At 39.4% G+C, this 14,165-nt stretch overlaps 1 protein-coding gene across 4 annotated transcripts in view; it reads left to right on the plus strand.

Annotated features, from left to right (window-relative positions):
• LOC131191957 (rho GTPase-activating protein 7-like) overlaps positions 1 to 14,165 on the plus strand; it is a 113,485-nt gene that overhangs the window by 89,931 nt on the left and 9,389 nt on the right. For all 4 annotated transcript variants that reach the window (XM_058170629.1, XM_058170631.1, XM_058170630.1 and 1 more), the window contains 6 exons: positions 3,113 to 3,176; positions 4,954 to 6,320; positions 6,929 to 7,099; positions 8,835 to 8,994; positions 10,228 to 10,426; positions 11,386 to 11,602. In XM_058170629.1, coding sequence (XP_058026612.1) covers positions 3,113 to 3,176; positions 4,954 to 6,320; positions 6,929 to 7,099; positions 8,835 to 8,994; positions 10,228 to 10,426; positions 11,386 to 11,602 — 2,178 coding nt within the window. The remainder of the gene's footprint in view (positions 1 to 3,112; positions 3,177 to 4,953; positions 6,321 to 6,928; positions 7,100 to 8,834; positions 8,995 to 10,227; positions 10,427 to 11,385; positions 11,603 to 14,165) is intronic.

Below are 14,165 nucleotides of genomic sequence, written 5' to 3' on the forward strand. Positions count from 1 at the left end.
AGAAGGTGTTGAATAGCAGCCTCCATGAGGATCTTTTTTGTTACGTCTCTAGAAACCGGGCAGCGAATGAAGAATTGTGGGGGAGAAGAAAGAAATTCCAATGATAAACCAGATCTGACCGTATCCCTGACCCAGCAGTCAGATGTAGTCTCGTCCCAATGGTCGGCATAAAGAGTTAATCTGCCGCCAATGGGCGAACTACTATGGCAGTTAACGTCGGCGTCGGATAGGACGGCTTCCTCCCCCTCGAAAGGGCCGTCTATTCATATACGGTCTACCGCGAAAAGACCTGTCGTGTGACCCCCGTTGCCTAGAAACATATGATCCCTGAAAACGGGAATATCCAGCCCCCCAGTCGGATCCCCGAACGGAAGGGCGATTAGAAAGTGGAGTGAATCGAGACTCCCCTCGACGCTGGACCGACGGCAAAATCTTTCTTTTGTCTTTGGTTTCTATTAGCAGTGGCTCCAAACCATCCCCGAACAACTTTTCCCCCCCAAAGGGGGTGGATGCCAGGCGCCACTTATGGCGGGTGTCCGCTTGCCAATTACGTAGCCAGATCATGCGGCGAGCAGCAACCGCAGATGACACGGTTCGAGAGGCAAACCTGGCGGAATGTAAAGTGGCATCTGCTGAGAACTGTATGGCTGCCACAACCTTGTTGAGGTCCTGTTGGATTCTGGTATCGTCCAGTGGCAATTTCTCTTGTAGCTCCTTGAGCCAGAGCAAAGTGGCCCTATTGAAAAAGGATGCAGTGGCCGCAGACCGAATGGCCCAAGTGGCCCCTTGGTGAGCTCTTTGTAACACTTGATCCGTGCGCCTGTCATCAGGACGCAAGGCCTCTTCAGGTTGTCCAGGTATAGCAGAAACTGCGAAAGAGGCCACTATTGGGGCATCAACCGTAGGTGGTTGCATCGAAGAAGCCAAGTCAGAGGCTACGTGGAAGTGATGTCGGTCTGCTGATGAAGGGAGTGGAGCTGAGGTTGGGGTTGACCACTGTCTCTTAACAACGTCCACAAAAAGACGAGGGGCCGGAATAGTGTCCAAGGCTCGATCAGGTTCAGAAAATAGAGAAGCAGCGGGCCCCTGCGATGGAATGGATGATACCTCCCCCGCCGGTGCGTGAAGTTGAGTCACCTTTATGGCCTTGAAGAGCAGAGATTTAAATAAATTAGGCGGAAAAAGGCCTGTAAATGCCGGCTGGTCAGGGGCCATACCCTCATCGTCAGAGAGGTCCATCTCACTTTCCTCCAATGCAGAAGGCAGAAGGCTCAGTAAGAATAGAGTTATTGGGGGAAGCCGTGTCATCATAGGAGTGAGAGTCATCCTCCTCCTGATCAAGATGTTGGTTAGAAGCTGCAGAGCGTTCCAAGGTAGCTCTGGAGGAGTGACGAAGGCCTGCTTGAATGCCTTGTTGAATAGCTTGGGCAACCATGGCTTGTATGTCGCCAGAGAAGGGAGCAGAGATGCCCACAGTTTAGTTAGTGGTAAGAGCCACTGGATCAAGCTCCCTTCTTACTGCTGCTGGTTCCAGTAACTTGTTGCCACTAATTGGCTGTTCAGCAGGCCAATTAGAGGCTCCACCCCAGAGATTAGCAGTAGATATTGGTAAAAGATCACCTTGCAACGACACCTGATCAATAGATACGGTGCTGGGGGAACCAGTTGGAGCGTGACCCTGATTGGAGGAACGAACCTGAGCAGAGGATTTAGATGCTGCCTTATCACAGATTTTGCGCAGGGCAAGATCGTGCTGTTTTTCATGTCTACTGATAGCCCTCGAACCAGAAATTCTTGGTCTTGCCTTAATAGTGGAAGCGCTGTGTATGCGGTCAGCTGGCAGCGCTGGGTCATGCTCTTGCACAGATGGTATCTCCCTGCTGGGAGAGTCAGAGTCCTTAGCTCTCCTAGATTTACTTAAGGCTTTGGGCATGCTTGAACTATAAAGCAGGATGGCCAAATAAAGGGACAATGTAATTAAGACAGGAAGAGCTTAATATAGGGTCAGCCTTGAATGGCAAGTAGGCAAGTTTTCCTCTCCTTATGCTTGAAAGGTTGGAGCTCAGCGCTCCTATTAGCAGGCAGCCCACCCCAGGCAATTAATTAGCTGAAAGTATTTGTAAATTGCAGCTAAGTACTGAAAGGCTGTTGCCACAATAATGGGGAGTGCAATTGCAGGCTAGAAACAATGCAGCCAACTTGTGAAGTAAAAATGCCTGCTAAGGTCGGAACTCAGCGTTCCTGTGAAATTGGCTCAGCCGATGTGAAAAAAATAGGCGCGAAAATTGCAGCCGTTTGAAAATGGCGCCCGCAGAAAAAGGAAAAAGAGCGCGAAGCTGCAAGGAAAATAGCGCCGGCTTGCTGGCCAATTCCGGGCGATCACGGCCAGAAAAAAAGGAGGGAAAGTGTTGCCAGTGAAAGGCAACACTAGAAAAAGACGAGGAAGCCTAAAATAGCTCTGCTAAACTCCTCCGAGCAGAAACCGTGCTAGCCGCTCTGCCGCTGCCAATACACAACTGTCAAAACTTAAAAGAAAGGCAAGCAGCTTCCCTCCGGCCGTGGGAGCGTGAAAACTCCACCGCCCCCCCGCGGCTTTAATCCTTGGATCGTTAAGTTTCCCCACCAGTTTCTGTCAGGGGGAAAACAATGGGAAAAGGTTCTTTAGTAAAAGAACCTTCCTGTCAGCCGCGGGGCCCCAGCCCAGGGCAACAAATATTGTCACCTGCGGGGACTTTGACAAACCAAAAAATAAAAATAAAATAAAAATAAAACTCACAAGTCCAAAGATACAATCACAAGTCCAGAGAATAGATCGAATACAGTCCAAAGTCAAACCGGAATATTGGTGAAAATATTAGTTAGAATGAAGAGAAACTCTCGACGTGTCAGTCCAGACTGACGGACTGAGCCAAAAGCTGGATTCCCCGGCAACAGAGGCGGGACCTAACAACTTTGTCAGACTCAGTCCACCAATCTGAACGGAGAGCATCACCCATCCTGGCCGCTGTCTTCACCAATACGGAGAAGATTTTGCTTATAATTAAATTGTGCCATATTTAAAAATGAAAGACAACCATAATTATAGAACTTTGTCACTCTTTGTTTTCTCCAGACGGTTAAATACCTTGAATAAGTATGCAGAAATGAAGATGGAAATAAGTAAGCCGAGAAAGCGGGTATGTTTATGATTCATAAATGTTTACCATAAAGTGAAAGACATTGGTATGCATGGTTGTGTTTGCCTCAGGACTACATGTCAACTTTTGTTTATAGATACTTATGAATGAAACTGTTGTATTAGCTAGTTTGGCAAAGACCATCCCTGGGTTGTTTATGGTCCATCATGTCACCAACTCACAACTTTTATTCTTATTAACCAGACAAATGAGCCTAACATCATCTCCAATACATTACATTTGTCCTTCTGAATCTGCTCATTGGCAGATGACCGTCAGCATTAAAGAAACTAGTGGTTATAAGCAGATGATATGAGAAATCTTTAAAAAAAAACACCTAAACCTAGCAGGAAACGATTCAGAGGCTGAATGGAAGAAGCCACCTTGAGGCAATTGGTTGTCTTCATGACTGACTGATTACTTGATAGAGTATTATTTTGAGAAATCTGTTTCTCAACATATTATTTACTATAAAGACTGTTTTCCTGCTGGTATTAATTTTCAGTTATAAGTATATAATATATTCTCACTTGGAAATGATATGTTATCCTAAATACCATCTGTATACTCTATTCCCTCCATAATATTCATGATGTTAAATGAGGTGAGAGTGTTTTGAAATATAATAGTCTTACTTATTATATTTTTAAACTAAAATGGACATAGTTAAAAAGAAGATAGGACTATTTTTTTTTCACCCAAGCATTTTTATATACAAGACATGTTTTTTTCTGTGTGTGATAAGGGTATTAACAAATTTATATCTATAGTATTACATGATTCTACCAGTTCATTTATTGCATATAAAATGTTAAATGGCTCAATCATATCCTCTAACTTCATGGAAGACCATAAAGATATGGCTGTTCGCTATATACTGGGCTAGGATGGAGACTGAGTCAAGACACTCATTAATGTAGTGATTGGTAGAAAGGGTGGTTTTGTTATGATTCCTGCTTATATTAATTGTTGTGAGCTGCCCAAGATCATTGTATGAATTAGGTGGCCATATTAGTTCTTTAAATACAGTAGATAGTAAATAAATTACTAAATTTAGGTAATATTTAACGATTGAATTCCCAGAAGTTTATTAAAGGATTTCTTGATTTAAAACTCTTTCACTTATAAGGCAATGTTTAGGTTGAACACATTTGTTTGAGTGTTGCAAAAAGATGTTGTATACTTAAATAAAATATTCCAATACTGTTCTCAAATATTAGAATTGCTTGATTTGCTAGATCTGTATGTGCCTATAAATGAGCTATACAGACGGAGCAGCAGTAGGACTGCCATTTTTTCTCTTCTAGCATTAGCCTTTTTTTAATGAAACTGTCAACTGTGAAACAGATTGAGCCCATGGCAGCCATCTTCCATTTCTCAAGTTGCCACACAGCTTGGGGAGGGGAGAGAGGAGTGGGAACCAAGTTGCTCCCAATAGGTGCCGGCCAGAGACTAAAACCAGTTGCCAGGTAGATACCAGAACACCTAGTTGGACAATGTGACCTGTGACTCTAAGGGAGGGAGGAATCTCTAATTTTTAATTACACTGAAACCGTGGGAAATAACTAGAGCTGGCTTTAAGATCATCCATGCCAAAATCATGTACTCAATAAAGCAGTTTTTTTGAAGCTGGAAGTCTCAGAGTGCTGACTTGTTTGGGCTCATTAGTCGGAAACTTGACTGAAACATTATTTTGGAAAATAAAAAAGTTAATGCTATTTTCAGATCTTGATTAGCTATGTGATATTATGTTTTAAATTTCTTTATTTGCTTTAAGAGTGATGAATCTGAAGATGAAGAACCTTGTGCAATAAGTAACAAATGGACTTATGAGAAAGGTACCAAAAGATGGTCCCATTTGGAAAATATAGAGGTTTCTTGTGCACTAAAGCCTGAAAACCTGAGACTTAAAAGTAACGGTAGTGGGGATATTATATTTTCGGATCAAGGAGACATTCATGACAAAACTTCAGTTCATAGTTCTAGCAGTGGGGATAGTGATATAATCAATTTTCCCAAGATTTGCGATGTTGAGACCAGCAGAAGCTCTTCAACCTGTTCCTCGAATAAATTGGCATCCCCTGACTCAGTTTCCAGTTGCTCTCCTTCTCTTACTGAGACTCTGAATATGACAAGTGAAGACAAGAACTTGGATAAACTATGCCATAAAAAAGGAAACAGTTTCATAAAGAAAATGGAGAAGTTGCGCTTAAGAAGTGGCACTTGTAAGAAACAAACACATTTGAAGGCCAAATTCAACATCAGTGAGCCTATTCTCCTAGAGGGATTGAGTGAAGAAAAGTTGAGAAGCTTAAATTGCATAGACATTTCTGATGAACCAGTGAGTCGGGTGATACAGCCTTCTTACTATCCCCAGAGCTGTAGCAGCAGCAGCAGCCAGTCTGGAGACAGTAGCACTGTGAGCACCCCAAGCCCAGTCAGCAAAGTAAGGAGACACAGTAAAAGAGGAGGAATGTATGCTGAAGAGTTTGATCCCAGCAAGCTTTCCTTAAGGAGTGATTTTTCTGAGCAAAACTCCAACAGTGAGATATGTTTGCACAAAAACAAAGTATTTCAGGTACCACAAGGTCATAAGCCTGGGACTTTCCCCAAAGTGCTTACATATAGCCTGTTAGCTCCAATAGACAATACCTCAGTAAACTGGAGAACGGGCAGTTTTCATGGATGCCAGAGAAGCAGGGATAAGAGTAATTCTCAGGAGCCTGAAGAGTCATGTGACTCTCCTTCACTGATGGATAACAGGTTGAGTATATATGACAATGTGCCAGAAAATCTTCACAAAATAAATTCACCAGAGACTGATGATGACGATGTTTTTACGGAACTAGACAATGTTATGGAACATGTGAATGGACTCAGGAAGTTGGTCAACCAATGGACAGAGAAATTATCTGATGATGGTGACTCTGATTCTGCAAGTTACTCTAACCAATCTAGTTCTCCATGCCCGTCATCTCCTAAAGAAATCCATCTTGAAATTAAAAAGCATTCAGAAGAGAAATCAGCAGAATTGCCAAATATTGATGGTGAAGACAGCTGCAGACACCTTGGTGAACAGGGTCTAATGGAACTGACGTATGTAATGGGAACAGGAACAGGGATGATACCAACACATTCCATCAGGTTTGTTGAAATTGCAAAGAATCAGAATAAATGTGTAACAAATAAGTTAATCAGTGTGATTAACCCTGAAAGCGGTCTATTTTAAATGCTGTTGGATTAAATTGCTTAATAATGACAATGTCAACTTAACTAAATGTGAAATGTTTCAGGTTTTTATGTATAATTATGATTGGCAAATTATTAATTTTATATAATTAAGTAATGAATGGGAAAAGAAAGTAGAGTTAATACCAACAATAATAGGCATCTTAGGTGCAATTCAAAGCATCTGGAGCACTCTTAACACGATCAGCATTGACAAACTCACCATCAGTCAATTGCAAAAGGCAGCTTTACTTAGAACAGCTTATGTTCTGAGACAACGTCTTTAATATTATTAAACAACAATATCTGCTTAACCCAGGTTGATGGAAAGGACTTGATAGGCGGACAGGAATAACAAATCCAGTCTAATGATCTGGTTGATTGTGTAACCAAGTATAATAATATATTCTTATAAGATATTTTCAAACATTTAGAATTTTCAATGGACCAGTATACCTTTAGATATAGAATGAGTACTGAAAATGCCATTAATACTAAAGAACATTTATGACTTTGTTTTTCAGGCATGCGAGGAGACCCTGGTCTAGTAGAGAAGGAACACATTTTGAAAGTCTTTCTCTACAAACGGACAGCCAATCAGCAACTTGTCTGAACCGCATACAAAAGCTTGCTTTGTTAAAATTAACTACTTTAATGGACAAATACTCTCCATCTAGCAAACAAGGATGGAACTGGTAAGTTAAAAGAAATAAAGAGCTTTAGAATTGTATGTGTTTGACCTCAAGGGCCTGGGTGGGCATGGCCAGCTTGACATCACTCGTGCCCGGGGTACCTGTGGTGGCCTGAGTGCTCTGCCAGCAAAAACAGCACTCGAGTGGGCCCCATGTGCCCCCCAGGCCCCATTTTTGGCTAGCATGACCTCCTGCAGCTTTTGCCAGTGAAAACGGAGCTTTTTGCTGGCAATGGGCTGCAGGAGGCCATTGCGGCCAAAATCTGGGTCTGCTCCTGAGCTTCGTTTTTGCAGAGGCAATGCAGGCAGGTCCTTCACTGTTTCCAGGGCAGCCCAATGGGCCAGATCTGAGTACCCCGTGGGCCGGATCCAGCTCCCGGGCCTTGAGTTTGATTGCCCTGTTTTAGATCAACAAGTAGTTCTCGATGTTCCAGTTTGGCTCTGAACCTAGAACACTCTAATTGGCATATTCTGGTGGAAAGTGAAACCTTCAAAACATTGCCTACCTTAATAATTTAAATAAAGGTAGCTCAGTTGAAGTTATTCCCAAAGTCTACTCACATCTCTGCTGCTTCTTTTCTAATAGGGCTACCACATGATCCACATGATCCCAGAAAAATATTAGTTTAAGGAGGTGCCACATGTGTTCTGAATTATTTTATCTATTTTCAGTGTGGCTCAGCATAGCACTACTTTCTACAGTAGTATCTAATTCCATCGTTGCATTTAACTCTTTGTTAGTGGTATCGAATTTTATACAAACCATTTAATATATTGTATCTAAATTAAAAACAAGCAGTTTACAGACTTTAGGGAATATTTTGATATATATTTAAGATAGATGAAGAAAGGAACAAACAGCAGTAGAAGTGTAAAGGCAAAGGAATGATATTTAGAGATCAGCTGGTTTATGGTAATTTACAGTATGTAGATATTGAATATTGATATTGATACAAGATTCAATAATACTGATATTGAATCTTCAGCCTAATGCAGGAGAAATAAAGTCTTTTTTTTTCAGCAAGGGGCTCTCCCATTTTTCTTACCTGTTGGCCTTCTCCTGATGCAGGGATGTCATGGAGCAAGATAGAAGCCACGATTTTTGGCACATTGGGGGAAATTATGGGATATATTAAGTGCAAACATTGTGCAGGCTTAACAGACCTACATAGCGTCTTTTTAGTATAAATCACATTGTTGAAACCAATAATTCTGCTACCAAAAACTGGTGTTGTAAACTTGTAATCAAGAGATACTCAGAAGCTTTGGAACTGAAAGGAAATTGGAATTAGAGGGAAGGTACATCCTGAGAAGGGAGCATTGATTCTGCATTACATTCCTACCCTAATGCAGAAGAGCCTGGAAACATTGTTTTTCATCTGTCATTATGAAATGCAATGATAAAAACTTTGTTATAAAAAAAACAAAGTTTAATTTTGGTTAAAAAAATATCGGTTATTTATTCGCTTTAAAAAGAAAAGTCAACCAAACTTGGTAAAAATTGCAAGTAAAACTTCTTTCTCCATTGTATACATAACTATGTCTAAGTAGCTTGTTTCTCGATAAAGTTGGAATTTATTAAGCAATGTAAGTAATGTCCCGATATTGCTTTGGCACTTCAGGGGTTTTTTTTTAACCTGTTTTATCCTATTAACAAATTCAAAAATCTGGTTATATGCACTTAGCTTTGTACTACCTAGACACCCTTGTCCACTAATGAATTATTTCCATATTTTCAGGACTATTCCAAAATTCATTAGAAAAATAAAAGCCCCTGATTATAAAGATAAAAATGTTTTTGGAGTACCATTACTGTTAAATGTTCAAAGAACGAGTCACCCCCTTCCAAGGAGCATATTCCAAGCTATGGACTACTTAAGACACCATTTTCTTGACCAGGTACCAGTATGAAATGTGTTTAAGTTCATTCACATCTTTAGTTTTTCTTTGTCTGTCTCTCTGTCTGTCTGTCTGTCTGTCTCACTCACTCACTCACTCTCTCTCACACACACACACACACACATAACAGTAGAAGTCCAATATACTGATTTCTCAGGACTTGAGAATTATTGTTTGCTATTATTACTGTTTATTTATTTTGTATCTCACCTTTATTTTTACTAGAACTCAAGGCAGCAAATGTATCCCACATACCTTCCTGCTCCTATTTTCCTCACAACAACAATCCTATGTGATGAGTTTAGGCTGAGAGAGACTGACTGGCCCAAAGTCACCCAGCTAGCTTTCATGGCTAAGGTGGAACTTGAACTCATGGTTTCTAGCTTGGTGCCTTAACTATTAGACCAAACTGGCTTTATTGGCATGTAATTGCTACTTAAATAAATTGGTACTTAAATAGGTACATTCTCTTCAACCATGATTCATTTTGACACACATATAATGACAAACTGTCTCTTTGTCCCTTCCCCATCTTTTAACTTTCAGAGCTGTTTTTCATAAATCTTTTTCAAGAAAAATCTCTAGGATGCTTTTCTTCCAGTAACATATCTTTACATTACCTATCTAGTCCATATCCTTTCTGCTAAATCTAAATTGAATATTTCATTCATTTGGGGTTTGGAGCATTAGGTTGCTTTATGGGGTTGGCAATGATTATACATAACTGGCCTCTTACTGGCCTCTTACTCTCTTAAGATTTGCTCCTTCTTAATTGTAATCGTTAATAGATGTTGCGCACCTGCCACTCATGTTTTGATGCATTAAGTATTTACCATTAATGTTTAGTAATTAGCTCTATTCAGGCACTATGTTCTCGTATGCAGTTTAATACTAATGGAGTGGTTCCTTCAGAAGTTGCTGAAGAGCTCATTTTATGGCTCTGTGTGTGTGTGTGTGTGTGTGTGTGTGTGTCTGTGTGTGTGTGTCTGTGTGTGTGTGTGTATGTATGTATGTGTGTGCATGTATGTATATGTATGTATGTATGTATGTATGTATGTATGTATGTATATATTGCTCCTAGAAGCACGAAGCAGTAAACCCCAGCCTGAAGATGACGAATGAGACTTCGTCAAGACACTTCCAATTTTACACAGGAGAAAACCCGAACAACTGAAGACCTACATATATATATATATATATATATATAAAATTTTAAAACATTCTGTTTTCTAGGTTGGTCTTTTCAGAAAATCTGGTGTTAAGTCTAGGATCCTTTACTTAAGAGAAATGAATGAAATTAACCCAAATAACATAAATTATGAGGGTCAATCGGCCTTTGATGTGGCAGACATGTTGAAGCAGTATTTCCGAGATCTTCCAGAACCTATATTCACTAGCAAGCTTTGTGAAACCTTCCTGCACATCTATCAATGTATGTAGATGCTTTATAGTTTTGGGGTAAAAGATGGACGAGGGGTCATTTCTGGTGGAGGATATGGGGAAGGAGGTGTTTCTGGCTCACTCGGTTTGATGAGGTAGTGGAAAATCCCACCCACCCCCTGTTAACTACATTAAGAGCAAGATGGGCCAGGGTTGGTATGGTGTGTGACTTGATGAAGGAGTAATCGGCTAGGCAACCAGTGGGTTAGGGAACCCACTAGTATGGGTTCAAATGCTTGCACAAGCACTTGATTGATGTGTAGATTGGACAGCTATTTTAGTCATCTAGTATGAATGAAACTTCATAAACTGGCGGATGGTCATGTATAATTATAAGATTATACATTATAAGATTATTCTTTGAAACAGTGTTATCTGATGGAACTGATGAGGTGTCTGTTTTCCAGAGTCTGTCCTATGAAACAAGCCCCTCCCTGAGATTCGGATGGCCCCAATCCTGTTGGCATTCTGGGAGACTATAAAAACCTAGTTTCCCCCTCAGATGTATTAGTGGAGCTTAGTATGGATATCTTGTTTTGCATTGTCACCTATAGTTATTTGTTAAATAAGAGACCACACACATTTATTAAATTGATTAATTCATTTCTGGACATTTAAATTATTATTTTATCCCTAAGACATCCTATGCTTTCTTAATGTAATCATATTGGTACTGCTACAGATACTAAGGGACAAGTTATAGTCGAACAGAACAGCTTCTATTGATTTCTTTTAGAAATGCAAAGATTCTTAACGATTCACCATTTAGTTCAATTAATTATAATTAGTCGTTGGTATATTCTGTATTCCTTACTTTAGATTTTAACACAGGTAAACATAACTGGAAAGTAGGCCCAGGTGGCAAATTCTTTTTAAGAAATATATACATGTTGTTTAAGAAATACTTTTAGAGATAACATATCTAATTCCTCTTTTCCTTCCTCTTTTTAGACCTACCAAAAGATCAGCAATTTTGTGCTGTCCAGGCTGCTATTCTTCTTCTCCCAGATGAAAACCGTGAAGCTCTGAAAATTCTGTTGTACTTCCTTAGGGATGTTGTGACGTTTGTGGAAAAAAATCAGATGACTCCAACCAATATAGCTGTGTGTCTGGCACCATCTTTATTCCACCTCAACACCTTGAGGAGAGACAGTTCTTCATCTTCCAGGTATTTTTTTTAAAAATTAAATTATAGTTAGCATCTGTGCTTGATCATTGCAGTTATTGTTTCCCCATCCAAAAAGGATGAATTTCAAACTGGCTCATAAACTGATTTTTTTAAAAGCATGCCTCGTAAGTTATTTGGCAGAATTCTAATTGTAACTGAATGATGATAAGGAACTGCAATGAATGGATGGTATGCTGGACAGCAAGGTGCTAAACAAAAGTTTGCTCCTTGGCAGGTCTTTTCAGAGATAGTTTGGTCATGTAAAGAGAATAAATAAAGCTTGAATAAAAAAAAACCCAAATCTATTAAAGGGTGACTGGATTGACATTAAAGAGAAGAGCAAGAAAACTTGATTTTGGGGTTGGATGACGTCCCCGAAAAGAACTTATGCTGCGTTGTTTGGGCATGGTGGAAGCAAGGACAGAAAGACCCAGAACAATATAATAAATGGTATTGATGTAAGCTTAGATATTTTATTTTATTTCTCACCTCCTTTTCTTTTGTTTACTACTTTTTACTCATTTTTTTTTCTTTTTTTCCGTCCTTCATTTTACGTAACTCTATTTTCCCTGACAGATAAAAGGATGACTGGTATGTTTGTATGTTCTATAGGCAATTCTGATTATAATTACCCTTCCTGATCATCATATGTTGGGTGGTTTTTAATAAAATAAGCAGAGAGCTTGCTAGAAGAGAAAATAAATAAGTCACCTTCCCCCCCTTGATTCTTCCATGAGTACTGCTTGAGAATAATTCTAATTCTACATCACCCTATCTAATGTTTAAATAACAAGGGAACAATGCTGGTTGATGGAAAGCTTGTCTCTGTGGAAAGTACCCTTTGAAACCATAGTTAAATGTTTTGCTAACCTGCAAAACATTTACGTTTTGATGAGTTGGTTGTCTTTCTTGAAGATATTCCAGATTCTAAGTTTGTTTGAAGTTGAAGACAGTTTAGTTTGCCAACCTATAAGCTTGTGGTTTATGATGAGTATAGAGAGAAACTACACAAGATTATAAACTGTCAGGCCATACAGATAAATAGGCAGACTTTAAGTGTGTATAATTTTTTTTTTTAGTTTCTTGCGTCATCAGTCACTTTAGTGTGGCTTCCTCCCACACTGCTCTAATAACACAAGAACATAAAAGTCCTGTGAGACTTAATTCTTTTGCCAATATTGCTCCACCTCCTGGAAGAGACATAATTGGGTTAGGAAATAGCCACAGAATTCAGTGTTCCCACAAGACCATTTGAAACCAGAGTAATGTGGGAAGCAATCCCACTAATGGAATGAAAAAAATTAACCAATACAACTTTTCTTGAGAAACAATAAGTGGCAGCTAACTTTTAAAGCCCTGAAAATAAATAAAAACATAAGAGTCATGGAAAAAGATATATTTTGTAGCAAATATATCAGATTTCTCCAACATGGTACCCTCCAAATATTTTAGACTTCATCTTTTGTCATCTGGGATTATGAATTTTAATCCAATATATCTGTAGTATATCAGATTGAGGAAAAATGTAATATAAAATACATGATACGATAATTCCCAAAATACAAATGTTGTACATTTGAAAGTGCCTCAGTTTGCAATTCCTAAGACTGATCAAAGTTAAGTTATTTTTGGGGTGAGAAATCAGGGTAACTATGTATGTCTGTGCAGTATTTATGTATAAAGAATATATGGAGAATTAACAACTGCATGGATTGTACATGTGTTGAATATCTGTCCACCATTGTATGTTATAGTTAGCCCTTGTACATGAAACACTCTTCAGCTTGTAGATTTTGAATGTCTGTTGTAGGTTAAGATCTGAATGCAAGTTTTATTTCTGCAGGATGGGGATCTGGAAAAATAAATAGTAGTTCAATTTCTGTCAGAGGTGAAGAGAGGTAAAGCATTTGAAGAATGCATTTTAAGAGGCTTACACATCCCAGATGTTCATCAGGCAATAAAACAAGTCTTGTGATGTTCAGCGTTCCCCAGGGAGAGAAAGAAAACGAAGATGATGACAGCCTTGTCAGTCATAGAGAGTGAAAAAATGTGGTCAGGGCCAGAAATGTGTCAGGAAAATGGAGGGGAAATGTTGCATAGTTTTCATTTCTAGGTGAAGAAATTTGCAGTTCTATGGAGTTTTAGAGATGGTGGTGGAGGAGACCAATACTTCCAGGTTTTTGGAACTACAAAATTATAGTAGGTTTTATCTTACTAGGTTAAGAAGCTGTTCTTTTAAAAATGGGAATTTTTCTGCTTTAATATCTTGAAATTTAAATTTAAAAAATGGATTTTATTACTGATATCAGTTCAGGGACATCAAAAAGCCCTAGCTAACAGCTCTGATTTCAGAATTGAGGTTAACAATATCTATGTCTATCTGTATCTGTCTGTCATATGTCTATCTTCTTCCTTCCTTCCTTCCTTCCTTCCTTCCTTCCTTCCTTCCTTCCTTCCTTCCATCCATCCATCCTTCCATCTATCCTTCCTTCCATCCTCCCTCCCTCCCACCCTCCCTCCCTCCCTCCCTTTCATCCATCTATCTATCTATCTATCTATCTAT

Source organism: Ahaetulla prasina, chromosome 2 (assembly GCF_028640845.1).
Source record: "Ahaetulla prasina isolate Xishuangbanna chromosome 2, ASM2864084v1, whole genome shotgun sequence".
NCBI classification, from domain to species: Eukaryota; Metazoa; Chordata; class Lepidosauria; order Squamata; family Colubridae; genus Ahaetulla; species Ahaetulla prasina.